Source organism: Delphinapterus leucas, chromosome 14, assembly GCF_059928025.1.
Source record: "Delphinapterus leucas isolate spDelLeu-1000000601 "Yukka" chromosome 14, BTC_Dleu_Yukka2, whole genome shotgun sequence".
Taxonomy (NCBI): domain Eukaryota; kingdom Metazoa; phylum Chordata; class Mammalia; order Artiodactyla; family Monodontidae; genus Delphinapterus; species Delphinapterus leucas.
In genome coordinates, this window is record NC_143142.1 from 40,311,531 (window position 1) to 40,330,560 (window position 19,030).

General features: G+C 38.3%; 1 protein-coding gene across 5 annotated transcripts in view; it reads left to right on the plus strand.

Moving 5' to 3' along the window:
- TTC39C (tetratricopeptide repeat domain 39C) overlaps positions 1–19,030 on the plus strand; it is a 100,850-nt gene that overhangs the window by 31,448 nt on the left and 50,372 nt on the right. For 4 of the 5 annotated variants that reach the window (XR_002646503.3, XR_016387607.1, XM_022586840.3 and 1 more), the window contains exons 2-3: positions 16,976–17,024; positions 18,393–18,521. Coding sequence is in view for 3 of the 5 variants with exons in the window: in XM_022586840.3 (XP_022442548.1) it covers positions 16,976–17,024; positions 18,393–18,521 (178 nt within the window). In the remaining 2 variants the exon portion in view is untranslated. The remainder of the gene's footprint in view (positions 1–16,975; positions 17,025–18,392; positions 18,522–19,030) is intronic. The other variant, XM_089895009.1, reaches the window with a different exon arrangement.

Here is a 19,030-nt window from a genome sequence, read left to right on the forward strand (position 1 = left end):
CTCTTTACTCCCACTACCCATATAAGATTTCAAATTATCTCCTTTTGTGAATGTTTTTGCATAGTTGGTCATACTGCACATACTACTTTGTATTCTGCTTTTTCATTTATGACAGAGTAACTGATTTATTGCATGATAACTGCATGCCAGGCTTCAAACAAGGCATTTTAGGTACTTTTCTCGTTTACTTATTATACCCATATAGAGCGGTATACAGTTGACTCTTGAATGATGTGGGTTTGACCCACGTGGGTCCATTTATATGAATTTTTTTCAATAAATACAGTACCTGAGTTTTCATTTTACAGATCTTTAAATATGTGGAAAAGTTTGTGTTCAATTAGAGATCACGGTATGTTGAATCAAAAGAACTAGGGTTGAGTCCTCATTCTAGTCAAACTCTTTTAGTTTCTTGCCCTTGAGTGAGTCATCTATCAATTTCTTTGTTTCTGAGGCAGAGAGAGCAGTACTCGGATTTTTGACTGCACAGAGGGTCAGCACCTCTAACCCCCTGTTGTTCAAGGGTCAACTGTAATTACATCAGATTTTCAAACGAGGAAACACAGGCTGAGAGTTTGTAGCTTGATTATGGTCACAGTCGGTTCACAGTCAAGCTGAGGTTTTAACTCAGGGCCATTTCCTAGAGCCCATGCTTTTTCAAACACATGGGAGCAAGCCCTTCCTTATTTATACTTTTCGGGGGTAAAATAATATTTTGCTAGGTAAATATATCAATTTGTCTAACAGTCTGTCTTCATTCTGGCATAATGAACATCTTTGAGTAGAAATAATTTTCTGCATTTCATTTTTCTTCAGGTAGATTCTTAGAAATAATTTTAAGTCTCTTAAAAGATCAATAGAAAAATATAGAACTTTCCAAAAGGTTTGCACCAGTTTTCATTCCCATCAGTCACTGTTAAGTGTTGTGTATTTGAGTGCACACGGGCAAAGTAATATGTCAGCTATGCTTCCTCAGAAAAAAAATCCATTTAAATGTGTTTTCTTTTTGTTTTAAAATAACCTATTTGACTTTCATGTCACATAATTTACTGAACTATTTAGCTGTCTCTAAATATCAGCTTCTTATTATATAGAGTTTTAGCAGGACATTCATGCTGCTCTGCTGAAAACCTTATTAGTTTAATAAAGCCCACAGTTGAATCAGATGTATATTTACATTGATTTATATTTTCTTGAGTTGAGAATTCTTTTCATAAATCGTTTTTTATGGTTATAAAATGTATTCAACTTTATATTTAATATCACTTTTTTCTTAAAAATCGTCATCCATATCAGTCTTAGACTATGGTATAGTATTTCTTTTCTTTTCTCCTTCCCTCTCTTCCTCTCTCCTTCCCTCTCTTCCTTTTTTATTTCTTCCTGTAGCAGAGGGGCAGATGGTGTACAGAGAGGAAAGCCTGTGTGCGTTTTAACCACAACAACAGCAAAAACAACCAAACTCTCACTTATATGAGGCTTTATTGGATACTTTGATAAAACTACTGAAGAAGGAAATAAATATCACCCACTGTTAATATTTGGAATCATAAAAGATCACTATAAAATATAATAGCTCTATATTGGAGACAGGACCTACAGAGGAACAGGGAAAGTGTATGAAAATGGAACACCATTTTATTAATTTAGCCATGTTTATTTGATACATTGTCTTTTTTTTTTTTTTTTTGAGATGATCATATGGTTTTTATTCTTCAACTTGTTAATGTGGTGTATCACACGAATTCCTTTGTGGATATTGACAAAACCCTTGTATCCCTGGGATAAATCCCACTTGATCATGGCGTGTAATCCTTTTAATGTATTGGTGGATTCAGATATTTAGTATTTTGTTGAGGATTTTTGCGTCTACGTTCATCAGTGATATTGGCCTGTAATTTTCTTTTTTCGCGGTATCTTTGTCTCGTTTTGGTATCAGGGTGATGGTGGCCTCATAGAATGAGTTTGGGAGTGTTCTTTCGTCTGCAATTTTTTGGAATAGTTTCAGAAGGACAGGTGTTAAGTCTTCTCTAAATCTTTGATAGAACTTGCCCGTGAAGCCATCTGGTCCTGGACTTCTGTTTGTTGGAAGTTTTTAAATCACTGTTTCAATTTCAGTGCTTGTGATTGGTCTGTTCTGTTTTGGTTTTTCTGTTTCTTCCTGGTTCAGTCTTGGAAGAGTGTACCTTTCTAAGAGTTTGTCCATTTCTTCCAGGTTGTCCATTTTATTGGCATACAGTTGCTTGTAGTAGTCTCTTCTGCCCGTTTTTATCTGTTGTGTAGCTTTCCCAAATATCAGCACAGCATTTTTAATCTGGTGAAAAATGTTTTCATTCTGTTTTGAATAGAATCTCTTGTAGATAGGTTTTATCTCTTACTTTTTGTATGGTTTTGTACTCTGATAGTGCCTCTACTAGAGTAGAAATAAAAAATATAGCATTATAGTTTAATAACTTGTGTGAGGCTAATAAACCAGTGAATTTAGAAAACAAATACATGTACTTTGCAAAATGTTATAAAGTTTTGCAATTTTGAAGTACTTGATAAACTGTAAGACATAATAGATAATTGCACAAGCAGTTAAGGGCTTGTGAGAGTGAATTGATTTTCTTAAAGTTAATTAAGTACCCTATTCTGACTTCCTTAAACAAATGAGGCGTTTTTACATACTGCCCTTTTTCATTTACGCAAGGCTGCACACAGCCTGAAGGCAGTCATGCCAGTATGAGTAGGCAATTAAAGGGCTTTGCCATTCTGATTTGAATTACTTGTTGTTTTAAAAAGAATGATGTGATAAACATTTGAATTACATATAAAGTTTTGGTTAAAAGAGGCAACCTTTTTTCTACCTCTCTTCTTCTGGAATAGCAGTTAGTTTTAGTGTAACTTCATTTGAGTAAACATTGCTTTCTTGCTTTCTTTTTGTGCACTATAATCCTGTTTGTTAAAGAAAAAAATCATCACAGGAATTGTCTTTTAAGATACTACTTTCATGGGAAGTATCAGTGATTGCTGTTTTGAGTTTGGTTTTGTCTTAAGTGGGCTTTTCAAATGCAGGGAGTTCTGTTGGGGCTTTGGTTGACTATAAGTATGTGGGTAAAAAATAGATTCGTATTTCCTATTGTAGACTGTATTCTTAGTGAAAACCACATGTAATTATTTAAATTTCAAATTGTTAAAAATTAAATACAATTATAATATGACCATATCAGTACATGATTATGTAGTTCTTAAGATTTTTGCCAACTCAAGAGAAAATTTATAATTAATTAATAAAAGGAGTCTTAGTTCCAGAATCTGCCTTTATAATGTCACCATAAATAACTTTTAGAGTCCTAAAGGTGAACAATTCAAGATACATACTTGTAGAGCAATGTTTCAAGGAGAGCTAACGATAAAGGCAGGAAATCATTTTAAGCATCTTGTATATTCCAGAGACTATGCAAGTATTAATCCCGTTGTCAGCAGTAGCTTCTTAGGTATGGTCTACGCTTTTCTTTCGTAGACCAATCCATTATTTGTTACCCTCATTCAGTAAATACTTACATTTTACCTTCTGTATGCCAGCCATGGTTTAATAAATTTCTTCACTTAGTAAAACAGCTTGACAACATGAAAAGAAATACACAGTTTCACCCTTCACATAACTCAACATACAGATACCACTTTCTCTGCCTTCTTTTAGTTATTCTTTTCCTTGTTTGCACTCACTCCTCCACTCAGTCACTCCTTCACTCAGTCACTCAGTCTGTCACTTACTCTGTCACTCACTCATTTATTCAATAACAAATGAATGGCGTTCTAGATGGAAGCCCCATGTTAGGCACCATTCGGTGGGAAAAGCGGTGCTACTGTGTGAGTAGCATTCTGAAGGGCAAAGGCTAAGGAGTAGTGCAGGCCCAGAGAAGGGCTCCAGCCTGACCTGAGGGACCAGGAAGGGTGGTCTGGAGCCAGCACCTTTTTGGACCAAAGCCCAGAGGATTTACAGGATCCATTGAGGAAAGGGATGGTCAGGGAACCCTGTGTGCCAAAGCCCAAGGCAAGAGAGCATGAGAGTCCCTTCTCATTGTTTTTATCATGATTTGGAAATTTTGTAGGTTAGAGTAAAAATGGAAAAAAAAACGGAAACTTTAAAAAATTGTCCCTGCTTTTGTCTCAAGACAGACTTTTTATGTAGATGTTTTACTTTCTAAATATCACCATGCTACATAGGCTGTCATATTCATTAGACCAGTGAATTCTAACTCAAGTAATCATTTGGAAGTTAAAAGATGGGGGACTCGGGGCCAGACTGTTTTCCTTGGCTTTCACTTTGCTTTCTGGGTCTTTCCTCATCTCCCTCCTCACAGGCCTGGCTGTAGGGGTGCTGGGCCCACCTGGGACTCTGGGAGGGTAGCCCTCCACTCCCCAGCCTCCCGGTCCAGGCCAAGCACTCCGTGGCTTCTGTCCCGTTCACCATTTCTCTTCTGTAGTTGTTTCCTAAATCTCCCTCCACCCCAAGTCTAAGACATACCCCTGAATCTGCCAGCTCTTCCTTTGCAGGATACCAGAGACGAGCCTAAGAAGTGAAGTCCTGTTTTTGCCACGCGATTGTAGAACCAGTCTGTATTTTAAATTACCACAGCGGCTTTGAGGGGTATCTTGCCATGTGCAGGGGATGCATTCTTAATGCAGGGATGTCCTAGAGATGCATCCATTGAAACGGTTGTGCATAGGAAGTTTCCATGTGACAGTTATCCATAGGAAGTCAGGTTCAAGGGCCCAGTTATTTTTTCGGTGGTGCGGAGAGGGGCTCATTAGTTGTATTAACCTGTAGATAACTACTACCTCAAGCTGTGGGGAGAGACAGACCACCCAGGCTCCTGCTGCTTCTGCCTCTATGTGGGGAGGAGTTCCAGAGTCTCAGCCTGCCCCCCAGAAGTCCCTACTGTAAGCTGATGGTCTCACTGCTTCCAGTGAGAGGCTTTCATGGCTTCTTGGCACTGGGCAGTGAATGACAAGGTTATTTCGTGGTAAGATGCAAGGCCACATCACAAGCAGTCCACGTAACAAAAGCAAGCAGCCACTGCAGTGGCTGTGAGTGCAAACATTGCCGAACGCACCACTCCCTGGGGACTGGTGGCCTTCCTGGCCTGGGGATACCCCCAAGCTGCGTGGGGTGCCCCTGGGGCTGGCTGGTGAAGCACTAGAGACTCTAAAATCCCTAAGAAGGATGGGTACGTGATAAACACAACTCCGAACCCTGGACCTGTTCCAAACACTCACAAATCAAGTCATAAACTGAATGACTGCCATGGTCCATGTTTTTAGACACATGCTGTCCTTGAGATGAAGCGTTGCCTGAGGATCACACTTTGAATTGTGTCTGAAAAGTAAGAATAGAGCCTTCCTATGAAATTCACCACTGCTATCTTCTGATCAAGGAAACAAGCACGTTTATTTTTCTTAGTGAAAGCAGAGTTTTTAATGGGCTCAAGTTGATGATCTCACTTCTGGGAATTTTTTGGAACCTGTGGAGGATGGCCCATCAGATGAAGTGTCATGAAGTGTAGACTTCATAGGAGATGGGTGGTTGGTTTATTAGACAGATGTGGATTGGGCCAGTTATGTGCTAGGTTCTGTCCTATGAGGTCAGGATAGTGGCACGTGGCAAAGGTGGGGTGCCAACCTTGGGGAGCTTTCATTTATTCAAACAAGTAAATGAATAATGAGATAAATATCAAACAGTAAGCACTCTGCAGAGACTTAAAATATAGAGATGCAATAGAGAGTGGTTAAAGGCTTATTAATATATTCTTTTAAGAAACACAAGAGAAGGTGGAAGTCAAAGTTGGCAAGTAGCCCTTGTTAGATTTCATCAGATCCGATATTCGAGGAAGCCTCGTTCATCCATGAAAAGTATGGTGACAAAGGATGACTTTGAATAAAATCGACCGTCTACCCACTTTCTGTCACCATTTATTACTGCAATGTTTCTAGCAGCCAAACTGGACCGCATAGGCTCCATGAAGAGCTATGAGTGTTTCTCTTTGTATCTCCAGTGCATAGCACGGTGCCTGCTGTATACTTTATCATCAGCGTATATAATTTGTACAGATGAATGAAACAACTTATTAGAGTTTTTCCTATAATACCATGTATAAAAGAGGTCACTTTTCATTTACTTTCTTTCAAACTGCAGAACGTTATCTGGTTATGACTTGGGTATATGATTTTCAAATTAAAGATCTGTTTGTTTGTTTTTTTTTTAAAAAGAAAAGTATAGTTTTCTCCTGGATAACTTTGTTGATGGAAACAAAGAGCAGCCTGGAAACCCCCCCATTATTTCTCTGATAGTAAATTGTATTGCTTCTGTTGGGCCTGATTTCTTAACCACTGTCCTAACCATTTGACTTGGATAAACTCGACACTTCAGTCCTTCCCTGTGTAGGCTCAGAGGTGGCTGTGGGCTATGGGAAGCTGCTTTAAAATTGGAAATTTATCATGGAGAAGTAGAAGATGTGGAGCAGTGGGGTGCATGGACCTGGGTACCTAACTCTTAAATCTGTTTGGGAGGATGATACTTGGTGAATGCTGAGTGAATAGATCCACTGGGATTCCTTATGGAAGTTATTGTTTCTAGAAAAAACATACTGAATTTTATGTTCCAATTTGTAACAAGCCCAAAGGGAACATTCCACTGATGCTCTCCAATCATATAGGTGACCTAGGGATGCTGTATATAATACGTAAAAGAAGCATTTGTAGTACTTTTTAACTAAGATGCTTTCAGAATAATTAGATTTTCCTTTTGAAAAATATTCTTAACTATTATAAATTATGTCAAGAAAAATCACTTCACGTTTTATTTTCCTTGGCTACCATCTGAGGGAGTTAGGGAACTTTTCTTTCTACACTTATGGTCTGGAGTTTTCCTTCATCGCTTCTGAGGACGCTTATCCTTTTCTGCACACGGCAGATGCTCTCTTTAACCATGTTTGTTGAATGCATGGTGCAAGAATGAGGTGCTGAGAACGTTGCTGTTCTTCCTTGCTTTCACGGTGTGAGGAGAGAGAAAACTTTCCGTCTCTTTAATCAGTGAGTGAGAAGAATTTTATGCTCTTCGGCTCAGGGAGGCCAGACATCCTAGTCTGTATTATCGCTGCAACATCTTCAGATGAGGGTTGAAGCCTCCAAGTAGCTCACTGGGAGAGTTTCCCATTTCTGAGTAGTGTTTAAAAAAAGAAAAAAAGTTAGATCAATATATTTGGAAAACAGAAGTCATCGCAGAAGAATCATGTTCATCTTACCTGTTGATAGCACAATGTACTCAAAGTTAGAGAACTTGAAACACGGGACAGTGAAAATTGAGCCAATCGTTCAGGACCCACAAGTACAAATCAAGTGAGGTCTGCATTCAGGTGGTTGGCATCCCCTGAAATTTAAACATTTCAAGCCTTAATCTAGGTAATAGTGACTTCATGTTTTAGATTTTAACTTCGGTTTTATTATAAACTTCTTACTATAGAGCTTTTTATTTATTTTCTTAGCAGTGTAGGGAGGAGTTAGCTAGGTAGAGGGAAGATTTCACTATTAAAAATGAAAACACAATTTTTAATAAGATAATTTGTTCAAATAGCAAGAAAATGTGTTCTTTTTGATGTCCTACTGGCTTCCTCTCTTATTTTGAAAGGGATGCATTTAAAATCTTATTTACAAGGCTTATATAGGTAATATAAAAAGCAATGCCCAAATCATTTGCATTTGTTTTTGGAAAATCAGATTGTTTGGGGAGTAACCTCATATATTAAGTGTCTTTCTTTCCTTCTTTTGGGGCATTTCTCTATCAGCCTTTTGTTAATGGTGCTCTGAGCCACAGCGGGGCACAGCTAGTCGCTAAGTGAATAACTCACTGCCACGTAAGCAGGCTTTGACTATTTTGCTATGGAGTCACCCCATTATTCTGTTTGACTGGCTGGATGATATATTCTGTTGAGAAATTGTGTCAAAGCAACAACTGAATCACAGGGAGTATTTAGAACAAGTAAATTGACTTAAATGATGCACTCTTCTCTCTAAAAGATGTCTGAGTGTGGAGAGAATGTCTATGGTGACATTATTGAGGCAGAGATGATGACTAGTAGTGTAGCTTCAGTCGTGACTGTTTATTCCGCCATGTACACACGTTTATCATTGACAAAATCACCTTTAATCTTATTGCCCCTCACAACAAATATTCATTTTTTTATTGTCTATACATATTGGAACAGAGTGTACACAGAGCTTTTGTTTTCATATTAAATTCTGTCAGGGATTTTTCTAGGTTATAATATTCCATCTGTTTGGTTTTTTTTTTTTCTTCTTTTTTTGCGGTACGTGGGCGTCTCACTGTTGCGGCCTCTCCCGTTGCGGAGCACAGGCTCAGCAGCCGTGGCTCACGGGCCCAGCCGCTGCGGCATGTGGGATCCTCCCGGACCAGGGCACGAACCCGTGACCCCTGCATTGGCAGGCGGACTCTCAACCACTGCGCCACCAGGGAAGCCCTCCATCTGGTTTTTTTAATGAGTCATTTTTTTCTATTGTAGACTGCTTTCCATTTTCAAACAATTTTCAATTGTAAAATATACATAACAAAGTTTACTATCTTAACCATTGTTCGGAGTACAGTTGAGTGTGTAGTACATTTACAGTTGGTGTGCATTCCATAACTCTTTTCAGCTTGCGAAACTGAAACTTTATATCCCTTAAACAACAACAGCTCATTCTCTCCTCCCCTGCAGGCCCTGGCAGCCACGCTACTTCCTATCTCTAAATTCAATTGCTCTAGGTACCTCATGTGGAATCATACAATACTTTTCTTTTTGTAACTGGCTTATTTCGCTTAGCATAATGTCCTTCCTCAAGGTTCACTCATGTTGCAGCATGTGTCAGAATTTCCTTCCTTTTTAAGGCCGAATAATATTTCATTGTAAATATACACCACGTTTTGTTTATCCGTTTATCCATCGATGGACACTCGGGTTGCTTCCACCCTTTGGTTATTATGAATAATGCTGCTAGAATATGGGTGTACAAAAATTTGTTTGAGTTCCTGGTTTCAGTTCTTTTGGGTATATACCCATAAGTGGAATTACTGGGTCATATGGTAATTCTATTTCTAATTTTTTTGTGGAGCCATTATACTGATTTCCATAGTGGCTACATCATTTTACATTCCCACCAACAGTGCACAGTGATTCTGATTTCTCCATATCCTTGCCAACACTTGTGTATTTTCTGCTATTTTGATAGTATCCATTCTAATGGGTGTGATGTGGCATCTCGTGGCTTTGATTGGCATTTCCCTAATGATTAGTCATGTTAAGCATCTTTTCATGTGCTTACTGGCTCTTGTGTATCATCTTTGGAGAAATATCTGTTCATGCCCTTTACCCACTTTTTAATCAGGTTGTTTGATTTTTTTGTTGACTTGCAGGAGTTCTTTATATAATCTGGACATTAACTCTTTTTTCAGGTGTGATTTGCAAATATTTTCTGCCATTCCATAGGTTGCCTTTTCACTTTGTTGATTATATCTCTTGCACAGAAATGTTTTATTTTAAACATTTAGGTAGTCCAACTTACCTATTTTTACTTTTGTTGCCTGTGCTTTGGTGTCATAGCAAAGAAATCATTGCCAAATCCAATGACATGAAGCTTTTCCTCTATGTAGACAGTTGTTTTTTAAACCCAGGTTTTCCTTATTCTGGATAATGGTGCAATGAATGGCTTCATGGACTTAGCTTTTTTCTTCTGTTGACATTATTTTACTTTACTTTTAGAAAGAAAAGTGAAATACTGAATCAGTTTAGTCTCCTTAAAGCCCATTTTTGGAAATATTAGGCAGAGCAGAGGATATCACTTGTCCTGTTAGCAAAAGTTGTTTCTGAAGGAATGGTGTGAGGCTTCTGGAGAAGCATTTAATGATGCCTTGATCGGTGATTGTACGAAGTTGACCCCCGTGATCCTCTGGGACCGTGATTTTTAAAACAGCATGGGTCACAGGAAAGGCACAGGCCTTTTAAGAGCAGTCAGGGTAGGGGGTGTGGATTTAGGTGACTGTTTCTTCAGTCCTCAGCTTTGAGATCTTAGGGCTGCAATGAGATGAGGTGACTCCCATGGACTGATTAGGGTCACATGGCCCTGGATTTCCTTGGTAATATACAAAGTCCAGCCTCCCCACACATTTGAAGGGGAGAAAAGTCAACATTATATGAATATAGAACATTTTCAGAAAAATGGAAAATGCCACTCACTGTGTTTGGGGGATAAAATTACATTTGAAGAAACATATTTGGTTAGGGACTGTCTTCTTGTAATTATGCCCATTTATTTAATGGAAAAATATTCCTTTGAGAATCAAATGTGTACATTTCCTCCCACAGTATTTTAAGAAACAAAATCTTCATCAGTCCAATTTTTAATCTGCTGGAGAAGCTTTGTTTTTTAAAATTTCCATGGCGATGTTCATAAATTTAGAAAAAGACCATCCATTGCTTCTTTGTATTTTCAAATTTTCCTACCTTTGGGAGAGTTTTCATACAGAGAGAAAATTTTAAGCCATTTCATTACTGGTGTTTCATTTTCAAAAAGCAGACTATGGCAGTGACCATTAGAGTCCTTCTCATCAAAGGATTTCAAAAAACATCATCTTTGGGGAGCATTTTTTTTTTTTTTTTTTTTTTTTTTTGCGGCACGCGGGCCTCTCACTGTTGTGGCCTCTCCCGTTGCGGAACATAGGCTCCGGACGCGCAGGCTCAGCGGCCATGGCTCACGGGCCCAGCCACTCCGTGGCATGTGGGATCTTCCCGGACCGGGGCACGAACCCGTGTCCCCTGCATCAGCAGGTGGACTCTCAACCACTGCGCCACCAGGGAAGCCCTCAAATTATTTTTGAAACAAATCTCAGTCATCATTTTATTTGTAAATGCTATCATATACACCTCTAAAAAAAATAGTCCTGAAAATGTAGTATAATACCACTTCTGTACCTAAAAAATTAATATTAATTCACTAATATAATCAAATACCCATCAGTGATCATTTATCTGATTTAATTTTTCTTTTTAATTTTTTCTTTTTCATAAGGAACAACTTTCTGTATAAGACTGTATACATATGTAAATATCACAGTGTAACTACTTACAACCAGATAAAGGATATTTCCAACATTCCAGCATCCTTCCTTGGGCTCCCAGTATCCCCCCAATGGTACCAGTGTTCTGAACTCTGTCATCATTAGTGATCAGAATAGTGGTTTTGAGCTTCATATAAATGGAATCATTCAGTATAATTCTTTTGTGTCTGGCTTCCTTCACTCAGCATTACGTCTATGAGATTAATTCATGTTTTTGCATTTAGCAGTAGTTCTTTTTCATAGCTATGAACTATTTCACTGAGTGAATATGCTGCAATTATTTGATCTGTTCTGTTGATGGACATTGGAATTGTTTCCAGTTTGAGGCTACTAAGGATAAGACTATTAAAAACCATGCATGTCTTTTAGGGGCATAATAATTCAATTCTGTTGTACATATTTACTTAGGAGTGAAGTTACTAAATCGTTGATTGGCATGTGCTCAGTAGATCGGGCACGTGGATGAGTTTTAGTAGAGCAGGTGCACAGCTTTAGTAGATTCTGCTAAGCAGCGTTTGAGACTCAGTTACTCCACAGCCTCGTTACCACTTGGTATTATCAATCCTTGTAACTGTGGCCAGTCTGCTAAGCATATAGTGCTGCCTCATTTTGGTTTTAGTTTGTATTTCCCTGATAATGAGTGCTTTTCAGCACTTCTTAATATGCTTATTAACTTTTGGATGTCCTCTCTTGTGACGTGCCTATTAAGACTTTTGCCTTTTTTTTTTTTTTTTTTTTTTTACTGGGTTGCCAGTCATTTTGTACCGATTCATGGGTGTTCTTTATGTATTCTCAAGATGAGCTCTTTGTTTGATATGTGTATTTGCCTTTTTCAGTCTCTTATGAGTGACCAGGAATGCTTAATTTTAATTAAGTTTTGATATTGGGTAATGTAGGCCTCCAGCTTTGTTGGTCTTCTTTAAATTTGATTTGGCCATTCTAAGTATTTTGCTTTTCCATGTAGATTTTAGAATCAACCTGTCAACACACACACACACACACACACACACACACACCGGGATTTTGCTTGAGATTGCATTGGAGCTACAGTGCAGTTTAAAGAGAAGATAATATCTCAGCAGTAATGAGTCTTCCAATCCATAAGAACTGTATATCTCGTTATTTAGGTTACTGGTTCACAACCAGGGTTGATTTTGCCCCAGCAGGACATTTGGCAGTGTCTAGAGACATTTTGGTTGTCACACCTTGGGGGGTGGGGTGGGCGGAGGCAGTGGCTTGTGCTCCTGTCATCATGTAGGTAGAGGACAGAGATGCTACTCAACATCCTACAGTGCACAGTGCAGCCCACCCCCACACCCAACAAAATTATCTGGCCCCAAATATTAAGAATGCCACTGTTGCAAAATGCTGATTTAGAGTTTTCATTTTCCTTAGTAATGTCTTGAGTTTTCAGTGAAGAAGTGTTGCACATTTTTGTTAGTTATCCTTAGCTATTAATATTTTCATGCTATTGTGAATAATTTTTAAAGTTTCACTTTCTAATTGTTGCTAGTGTATGTGTATATATGTGTTTATGTATATGTCTGTGGTTACATGTAGGATATTTGTTGTTTTATGTCTCTTATGTCCCAGTTGTTTTATATATATTTTACAAGCTCCCTTTCAGTCTTTTTTGACTCTTATATTTTTTTATTGTTGTTGAAGAAACTAGCATCTTTGTCCTGTAGAATCTCCCACAGCTTGGATTTTGCTGGTGGTGTCAGTTTAATATTGTCCCCTGTCTTTATGATCACTGTCCGTATCCATTAATTGATTAGGAGCAGCTACAAAACAAGATACTCTGATTCTGTCATTTGCTTTTCATTTATTAGCCCAGGACATTTTTGTAAAGAGATCCACCCCACATCTGATTGGTTACTCTGAGAAAAGGTGTGGTAAATGCTATTCTTTCCCCTTTTTTAACAGTTTTCAAAATAATGAATTGGTTCTCTAGGATCCTCCATAGGCAGCCAGTGAGTTGTTTTTTAACTAAAAAGTATCATTATGAATTTACAGTTTTAAATTATTTGATATTTCAATCCATTGCTGTTTTTACCTCATTGGTGATCAAATTGTTACATCTTTGGCTTGAACCTCTTCAAGAGCCTAATGTAGTTTTTAAACTTCCTTGCTTTCTGTTATAACACAGTGCTCAAGGCTGTTGAACATTTCTTGCCCCTGAGCTTGAATTAGCCATCTCTTTGTGGATCTTTTAATTAATGTATTTAGAGAGGGTGCCGGACCATGCTGAATACTACTGGGTGGTCATTGTGTCTAGGCTTTGAATTAACTTTATCCTTTTTCCTGTGCACAAAATCCTTGGTTTCAAAAAACACCAACGTGGGCTTCCCTGGTTGCGCAGTGGTTGAGAGTCCGCCTGCCGATGCAGGGGACACGGGTTCGTGCCCCGGTCCGGAAGGATCCCACATGCCGCGGAGCGGCTGGGCCCATGAGCCATGGCCGCTGAGCCTGTGCGTCCGGAGCCTGTGCTCCGCAACGGGAGGGGCCACAGCGGTGGGAGGCCCGCGTACCGCAAAAACAAAACAAAACAAAACCCACCAACGTAATTAGGCATTGTTTTATCACAAACTACATACCCAACAGCTGTAGAATAATGGTACCAACTTGACTGGTAAAAATATGATTACTGAAAACAAAAATTTGTTTTGCAATCTTTTGGGGTCTTTTTAAGGGTATTTCATAATAGGGATGTGCTGTCAGATTACTGTATTTTAAAGTCGTTTGGAATACTTCTACTCTGTGTGGTTATTTTACCAATTGGGTTGGCATTTAGGTACATGTAATTCACTTTACATTTGAATGTTTAGGGATCGCATTATTAAAATTTGATATTATGACATACAATATTTACATGGTTCCAAAGTCAGATCTACAAAACAAGAGGTATATACAAAGAAGGTTTGTTTCTATCCTTGTTTCTTCTTCCCTATCCCTCCCTCACTTTGTAGGTATCCATTAAAAAACATGTTTATGGGTTAACTTACCATTATTTTTTTTTCGATATCGCATGTATGTATATGGATTTAGATCCTCCCTTCTTTTAAATAAGTGAGGTTTTCACGATGTGGTCTATTTCACTTGCCCCCCATCTCCTTTACGTAACTTCTGGTATTTAGAAAGGTTTGTCTTTTGGTTCTAATGCTTACCTTTATACTCAACCTTTACCTGATACCTCGCTCCCCGCCTCCACCCTTGTGCTGGTCATTGGTTCCCAGTGTGAGCCTCTTCCTTCTCCGCCCCCTGCATCGGTGTTGAAGTAGTGATCCCCCCAGCATCAGTGTTGAAGTAATGATCCTTGTACTCTTTGGAAACATTCCCAAATCTCCAAATTGAATACGTTTTATGTGGAAACACATGTGTGGGCTGCAATTGATTTAGAGGAGGTGAGTTAATGTAGGATCATCTGGGTCATGTTGAGTTAAAAAAATAAAATCAGGTGAAGGAAACAAGTGAACCTTGTTAGATGAAGCTCTTACAGCACCAGGTAACATGCAGCATGAGGATTCCTGCTTCCCTGTCAGTTCATTATCGAGTGGCTAATGCACCCAGGTGCCCTGGGGTTTATGGAGACAGTACCTCAAGGAGGGAAAAATGTTTCTCTTGGGCTGATTTGTCACTTAAATGAGAAGATAGGATGTGAAGTACTAAGGGCTAGGCGAGGGCATCATGAATCATTAATAGCCTGGGCTCTCAGAAACCTAATTTTAGTCCAGAACAAGAAGCAAATGTAGCAACACTAGGCCCTCGATTCAGCATCTTTTCATTTCTCAGATGGCTAATGGCTAAGGTGTAAGCGCGGAGCGGGCAAAGACGGGGAAGCTGGGCTGATCAGCTCTTGATTGAAACGTTCCTGAAAGGCGGAGCTCTTTCATTCCTTCACTGATTCATGTTTGTTGGATGCCTGCTGTGTGTAAGGAATAATGGTGAGGGAGAAGAGGCAGAAAAGAGCATTCTAGAGGGGACCTTCATACACAACCCAGGTTATAATGTAGCGGGTAGAAGCCTGTAATGGCACATCCGGGGAGAGCCCTGGAGTGGAGAACTGACCTCTGATCAGGTGCAGAGTTGGGAGGATGGAGCCTGGGCCGCGTGCTTGCAGAGGTGCTGTTGGAGCTGGTTCACGGGTGTGAGTGCTGGTGTGGGATTCTTCACCCGTCATGATACCTTCCTAATTCTTGGAGGTTTAATATGCAGTGGGGGTAAACAAGCTCTTCTTCACTGTAGAATTTGAGTAGGTCCCAAGCAGATGGAAAAAAATTGTAGCAGAGGGTTAACATTCCAAATCATTTGAGTTCCTGATCCCTGCCCCTGCCCCCAACATAACCCCCACCATCCAAGAGGAAAACGGACGTGCATTCCACTTGACTCTGCAGTGCTACCTCTAGCAGTTTATCCCAAAAATACGTTTGGACTCCTTGCAAATTACATGTACAAAGATGTTCATCTGAGCGTGCGGTATATGTGTGTACGTACGTATGCATTATATCCATCTAAATGTACACTCCCTTCTTCCCATACACACCTCCACCAAATACACACATGGTCACCTTGGACTTAAACTAAATTTCCAGTAGGAGATTGACTAAATACATTGTTCTTGGCTTTTTTAAAATAATGACCATATATTATTTACATAATAACAAAAGCAGTACAATTATTTTTAAGAAGGCAGTTACAACTTGCTTTCCCTTTTAGTGCCATCTACAGAGACTTGGATTTTTGTACTGGTTGTGAATTTGAAGCAGAATGTTTATATTTTTATATTCTTTGAATTAGTATTACTTTGACTTGGCTTCATATTTTTGGTTTACATATAAAATTGGATAATGATTGTATATTACAGCAGGGTGATGACTGACTCCAGGGAGGTATTCTTAAAGTTCTTTGGATGGGATAAGTGAGTTTGCCAGGTCTGGCTTAGTGGTAAAACTCTTTGATCTACTCTGAAAATAATACTTAATTTATGTGTGGAAAGTTTTGAACATGTTTTGCATTAAAAAAATGAATATTAATATCATGATGTCACTTGTATGTGGAATCTAAAAAACGGTACAAATGAACTTATTTGCAAAAGAGAAATAGACTCACAGACATAGAAAACAAATTTATGGCTACCAAATGGGGAAGGGGGGGTAAATCAGGAATTTGGGATTAACAGATACATACTACTACATATAAAATAGATAACAAGGACTTGTATAGCACAGGGAACTATATTCAATATCTTGTAATAACCTATACTGGAAAACAACCTGAAAAAGAATATACATAGAAGTGAATCACTTTGCTGTACACCTGAAACATTGTAAATCAACTATACTTCAGTTTTTAAAATTTATAAAAATTAAACAAAAAATGAATATTGGACTTCCCTGGCGGTCCAGTGGTTAAGACTCTGCACTTCCACTGCCCGGGCTGTGGGTTCAATCCCTGGTCGGGGAACTAAGATCCCACATGTGGCGTGCACAAAAAAAATAAATAAAAATTTAAATAAAAAGAATATTAATCATCTTCCTTTAGCCACGTGTTTTCAGATGTTGGATTGGTTTACTAAAGCAATGTCAATTATAATGTGACTTCCTTGTTCTCCTTGCTTTGAAGAATCAGGTGTGGGGGGAGATTCTATCCTGGTGGACAGACCTGTGAACTTCTTGCCTCTTTTACTTTTTTCTTAGGGTAATTTAATTGGCTTGAAGACCTTAACAACTTCTGTCCAATTATTGGGAATATATAGTGATCCTGATATGTCAAATGCTTTTAAAATAAAATTTCACAATAAAAGTTATTTTGTTTTCTTAACAGAAATCGTAGCCCATTAATGAGTTTTGGAGCCAGCTTTGTCAGTTTTTTGGTAAGTTTATGTGGGAAGAGGTTTTGGTGGGAGGAAAACAAATACATAATGTATGTCTTTTAGTGGTTACCTGCTGTAGAGATACACTATTGTAGAAGACCTTTTACAGTTTAAAACTGGAGTAAAATTTTTGCCTATTAACCAACACTTATGAGATACCCTTCCCTAATTTTAAAGATTAAATGCTTATATCTTCTAGAGCATTATATTTTTTCCAACCAAAATCCTTTTTAAAATAAAAATATAATTGAAAGACCTTTCCAAAAATTAAAAATGCATTAGAGTTGAAAAGAAAAAAAAAGTCAGACTTTGGATAATAAAGGTTTGCTTTAAAATTATTGAATAAATGTGGATCAGAAGACAGGTTAAATTAGCAGATTTAAAGTTTATCGGTTACTTTTGCATTTTTGAATATTAATATTTAGGAATTGAGAGAATAGGTTGCAGTTAGGTTTTAAAATAAATTGGGCAATGTAGAAAATTGGATGCCTTTAATTAGGTCCTTCCAAGAACCTGGTGTCCTGTCTCTGCCCTTGTAGCCTGTTCATCTCAGAAACCTCAGTTCTTCTGGGAGAAAGTAGCAGGTTTTCAGCAAAGAAGGGATGATTTTTTTTTTAAACATCTTTATTGGAGTATAATTGCTTTATAATGTTGTGTTAGTTTCTGCTGTATAATGAAGTGAATCAGCTATACGTATACATATATCCCCATATCCCCTCCCTCTTGTGCCTCCCTCCCACCCTCCCTATCCCACCCCTCTTGGTGGTCACAAAGCAAGGGATCATTTCTACCAGTCAAATGTGACCTGAAAAAATCTACCAGGATCAGGTGCTTGGAAATAAGCTGTCAGTGGAATTTTTCACTGGGGACAATAAAAAATGAGTTCCTTAAAAGTGAGCCCATTGGAGTTGCTGTCCCTGAAAAGATTGATAATTGATAATTTTCAAAGTAGTACCTACTAGCTGATGTTTCATTAGCGTTTTGTGCTGTCCTTGATGAACCCAGGGATCCATGCGTGGGTAGAAAGTGCTTTCAGTGAGGCTGTGTTCTAAAAACTGAATTAAGTGGACCAGTCAGAAATCATATAATTTTTTTGTTACTGTGTTTAATAACAAAAAAAATGTAGAACAGTAATTGCAAGGACATTTGTTACCATACATTTTTTCATGCTGGTGTAATAGAGGTATGTTCTTATTTCATATTGAGATTATAGTTTGTTTTTTTTTAATGAATAGGGTATGCTGTAACATTCTGATTCTTTTACTGTCAATAAATCATTTAGATGGTTTTTCCCCCCTAGTTTGGAGTTGTGTTGTAATAAATTGGCCTAGATTTTCAGACACTTACTGATTCATTCTTTCCTGGAAGAATGCCATGATGACATTTGAGGAAGAAAAAATGCAGTTGGCATGTGATGACTTAAAAACCACAGAAAAGCTGTGTGAAAGTGAAGAGGTTGGAGTAATTGAAACAATCAAGAATAAAATTAAGAAGAATGTAAGTACTATGTCTTTAAGTTATGAACTATGTGCTGCTTACTTAGAACATTGTTTATTTACTTGGTTTTTGGTGTTTAGAACATGGCTAAAGCACTAAATGTTTCTTACAGCTTTTGATTATGTAAAGCGTGTTTCTTAAAGCAATAGAACGCCCTTTAATCATTAGAGCTTTTCAGTGCATATTCTTTTGGTATCTTAAAATTATCTTCTTCCACAGCGGACCATGCTGCAAGGGCTTTTGTAGGTTTTCATACATGTATTTCAGATACGTTGCATTGGCATAATTCAGGAATTTAGCTGTTACCTCCTTTTAAAGCCCAGGGCTTCCCAGCCTTTGGTTATAAATAAAGTCACAATGATATCATAATCCACTTTTCCTGATTTTTCTTTCACCTTTCAGTGCAAAAGTTCTAGACTTTGAGAGGCATCCTCCTACCTCTGATGTTTCTGGAGCACCCAGGGGAGTCACATGTGTCACTTGTTTAGTTGACAAACCAGTCTGTCGGT